Raw genomic sequence first — 4,220 nt, 5'->3', positions numbered from 1 at the left:
CAATCCACTCCTGATGACCTCCAAGTGTACAGTCATTCTCAAGCAGGTAAGTGGCATATATTTGGGGGAGACAGCTTGAGAGAAGTCCTTCTGTTTCCCACACCCTCTTTTGATCAGGAATCCGTAGGGCTATCTCTTAATGAGATCGATCTGCTCTTTAGGATTGTATTGAGTGGGCTCTTGATTAAGATTGTGTTTCACCAATGAAGCATAGAGCGGAGAAGACTGGTTCTAAGTGGTTTGAGAGCAGGGCTTGAACCGTGGTCAGGATCTCTACCTCCTCAGTTGTCATCTCTTTCCACTCTCAGTCCCTCCTCTCCCCATTTTTGTCCCCACAGGTCTAACTGGCTGAAGCCGTGCTGTGGGAAGAGAGCAGCCGTGTGGCAGGTATTTTTGCTCAGTGCAAGTCTCAACAGTTTCCTGGTAGCCTGTGTAATATTGGTGGTGATTCTCCTGACTCTGGAACTTCTAATAGATATAAAGCTTCTCCAGTGTGAGTAGCAAGAGAGATCCCTATGCAAATACCTATGATGTCAATATTCAATGTGCATTTGCAGCCCTCAGGGGTCCCCAACCAATTGATTGTGATTTAGGGAGGGGGAGGGATCTTAAAGTCTTATCCCCACGGCCAAGCCTCTGGCCCCAGTGGCTCATGGGGTTAACCACTGGGGCGGAAATGTATCTGGCAGCTTCTCTTTCTGCCACCTCCACCATCGATCGTGTTGCCCCTCTCCAACCAGTGTGGAGTTCCCATTCCAAGATCGGAAACTGATGAGAGACACCCCCTAAAAAAAAACCTGTTGGGGACCCCTGTGTGTGTTTTTGATTGTTCCATGATGAATTTTCCAGGTCGGAATTTGTTTTCTGTCTGTTGTCTCAAGAGCTCCTGTTTGGTTTTGGCACCACTGGGTTGGCAGCCACTGTGACGACCATGTTATTTATAGCTTCATGGAGCCTTAAGCTAGTGACATGACTCATGTGCAACATGCTTGTGTTAGAAGTACTTTTGACCTTCGTGACAGCCTGCTGAGATGGGCGAGACTGGGCATCAGCCCATCGTACAGAGAAGGCAGTTCAGACTCGGAGAAGATGTGTGACACTCCTAAGTCAGAGCGGTTGGTCGGAGCTCGCTCGGTTGGAGCTGGGCCTTCAAGCCACCACGTCATCTAAGAGCTTGGCCAGTTTCCTCTCCACCACAGCTCTTCTTGGAGTTCCAGTAGCTTCTCCTGTTGGGAGCCTCTCTGCCCTTCTGGATGCCCAAAGACAATGTGGCTGCCGAAGTGGAGAGCCAGCTTCCTCCCTGCACCATGTAGACACCTGGCACCTTGTGCGCAAAGCGGAGAAGGACCAACGGTCTTGACTCCTGGCTTTGGATGTGTGAGTGATGTCTGAGTAGAGTTCCTGGTTGTCCAGAGTCTCCTGACCCAGAAGGTCGATGTGTCCAAGTGCAATGAAAAGACGGAGCGTGACAGCAATTGGCCCCAGTAAGATTCCCTCCCTGGCCAATGGCATCGTGGAGGCTGGAGGTCCAACCATGCCACACCCATGCGGTTTTGTGGGGCTTGTTGCATTTTTGTCAAACGCCCCCAGTGCCTATACTGGATCCTGTGTCCTGAGTCTCACCAGCCCCTCTGCTCTCTGTGAGAGGATAACAGGGACCCCAGAAGGGCTTTTGTCTGACAAGCCTAGTTGGGTTTATGCAGCTGGTGGCCCCCTGGGTCCCAATGAAAGTCCCTTCCAGCATAAAGTGGCCGGGCTGGTTTTACACGCCACCTGTCTTCAATTAAACCGTGCTGTGTACTTTCCCTCCCGCTCATCTGTCCTGTCTGCTTTTTATGAGACGTAACCATAACGGAGTCTCCTGCACGTGGGGCTTTCGGCTGCTCAAGATTGTGACGAGGCATCGCGTGGAGCCGAGAGCCTAGCCGACGCCGGAGTTTGGCTTCAAATTAAGTATCTAGGAGATTGATTTTGGTGGGAGACTCAATAGCAGCTCATAAAAGGCATCTTAAATTCCATAAAGCGCACAATCAAAGATTTATGGCTCTTCTAAAGCCAACCGTAAAAGAAGGCCCAGGAATTCATTTGAGACGTCACGGGGGAGAGATTTTATGTTTCCAGAATCATCCTGAGGTTCTTGCAGACTCACGCAGCCCTCAGTCTCCTGGTTCCCACTGGTATTCACGGGCCCCCCCGCCTGCCCAGCAGCTTTCGGGGCTCATCTGCTAGGGGTCACGGTGGCCCAAAGCCAGGGCACCCTCATGTCTCCCCCCTGAAACCCGCTGCTGTAGCCTTCCTCCCGTCTCATGCCCCTCAGGATCTGAGCTTTACGCACCCAAAGGCTCAAGGATCCCAGAGGCTGTGGTGAGTCTCTTGAGCACCAGCCCTTGGACCCAAAGATGCCCGCCTCTTCTGATGGTGTGTGTGTGTGTGTGTGTGTGTGTGTAACATCAGCAGCTAACCCAAAGTTGGGAGGTTTGAGTCCATCCAGGCTCACCTCGGAAGAAAGGCCTGGCGATCTGCTCCCGAAAACCACCCAGCTGAGCACAGTCTCTGCTCGGACACGCTCGGGGCCCTAACGGATCAGAGTCCACTTTGTTGCTCTGGTTTTCCCTGGGGGCTTCCCCTCTTCCCACCAGCTCTCCCTCAGAGCTCACCCGGCCCTTGTCTTGGGCCCTGCTTTCTGCCTCTCTCCCGATGAGCTGTGCCAGGGACAGGGTCCTGGATTTTAACAAGAGCCTTCAAGAGTTAGGGCCTTGTCTCTAAGGACTGTGTGGCGGGGGACAGAGGGCGCGCTCAGTGACTGGCGGCTCCCCGCACCCCCTTACCAACACAGGCCATCCGCATCTGGAGGGCCAGGGAGCACAGCTGGGAAGTCTCCCAGAGTACCAGTCTGCTGCCCGGCCAAGGCCACCCCCGCACCCCCCAGCTCCCTCCTCGGGTCCTTGATGGAGCCCTCTCCCAACACCCTGCCTGCCACTCCGAGGGGAAGAGTCAAATCCCGCTCTCCCGGAGCTGAGGTTCAACAGTGCTCAGCACCACAGGGTGAGCCAAGCAAGATCCCCAGGCCTGGGCCAAAGCCCCTCCCTCCCCTTCTCTGAGAGCCCAGGTGCCCGGCCTGGAGTGTGGCTGCTGCACACGAGATGGGCAGGACTTGAGAGGCAGCCCCCTGGGCATGGAGGGGGACAGAACAGCCTCTGTCCACAAGCCTCCTACCACCTCCACCACCACTCCACTGGAAGCTGCCGTAGACGTTCTCCGAGCCGACTGCAGCTGGACGCCTTGCGCTTGCAAAGGGCCTGAGCTCACAGAGGTCTGCCCCGACCTGCGGAGCCCGGTTCCCGAACGGGGACACATTCTCAGGAGAGACCAGTCCCTGGAGAAGGACATCACGTGTGGTCAAATCGGGGCGCAGCGACACAGAGGAGGCCCCTGGACAAGATGGATGGACACAGCGGCTGCAATAGATGGGCTCAAACCTAGGAGTGTTGTGGGGACGGCGCCGGCCATCTGGCCGGGCAGCATTCCACCCCGTGGTGTGCCAGGGCGGCTGTGAGCCGGCACCCACCCGATAGCCCCTCGCAGCCACCCCAGCGACAAACGTGGCTTTCATTCTTGTGTCTGTTGCAGTTTCCAGCGCGTTTCAGTTTGCCGGCGTCATCCACTGGATCAGCCTGACCATCTTGTCGGTGTTCTTCTCTGAGGTAGGTGGACATGGACAGGGGGCAGCTCCCGGCCTGGGGAAACTGACCTCCGTTTTCCTAAACCTTTCCTGGGGCCGGGCCCTGTGCCGGCCCGGCGGGCTGCAGCCAGGAGCTGGGCTCTGTGCCAGGAGCTAGTGTGTGGGCACACAGAGGAGTGTCGCTCCTGTTGGCTAGAGCAGGTAACCTCTGCAGGTGAGCAGGTGACGGGTGGGTGTGGTGGAGACTTTCCCAATGATGGGACTGAGCTTGGCAGAGTGGAGGGAGAGGAAGAGGTCCGTGTGGCCAGTAGAGGGCAGCAAGAGGCAAGGCCGAAGGCCAGGGCAGTCTGGAAGTTGACCAGGTCACAGGTGTCCTGGGCCGTGGACATGACCCATGTCCTGCAGTGAGCATGGGGTCTGGATAGGCCGAGAGAGATTCTCCGCTCTCGCCGCCATCAGCAGAGATGCAGGCACTTGGGGTAGCGGAATCAGGGAGCCACGACCACCCTCCAGTCTTGCTGTGGTCAGCCACTGAAGA

At 56.3% G+C, this 4,220-nt stretch overlaps 1 protein-coding gene across 1 annotated transcript in view; it reads left to right on the top strand.

Moving 5' to 3' along the window:
- Positions 1–4,220, top strand: part of TMEM266 (transmembrane protein 266) — a 140,696-nt gene that overhangs the window by 50,292 nt on the left and 86,184 nt on the right. The window contains exons 4-5 of the mRNA XM_045285675.1: positions 339–493; positions 3,631–3,704. Of these exons, the coding sequence (XP_045141610.1) occupies positions 339–493; positions 3,631–3,704 (229 nt within the window). The remainder of the gene's footprint in view (positions 1–338; positions 494–3,630; positions 3,705–4,220) is intronic.

This window comes from Echinops telfairi, unplaced genomic scaffold (assembly GCF_000313985.2).
Source record: "Echinops telfairi isolate 266 unplaced genomic scaffold, ASM31398v2 ScPeMD7_7475;HRSCAF=8513, whole genome shotgun sequence".
In the NCBI taxonomy this organism is placed as follows: Eukaryota; Metazoa; Chordata; class Mammalia; order Afrosoricida; family Tenrecidae; genus Echinops; species Echinops telfairi.
The sequence above is the reverse complement of the archived record's forward strand: the minus strand, read 5'-3'. Positions and strand labels throughout refer to the sequence as shown.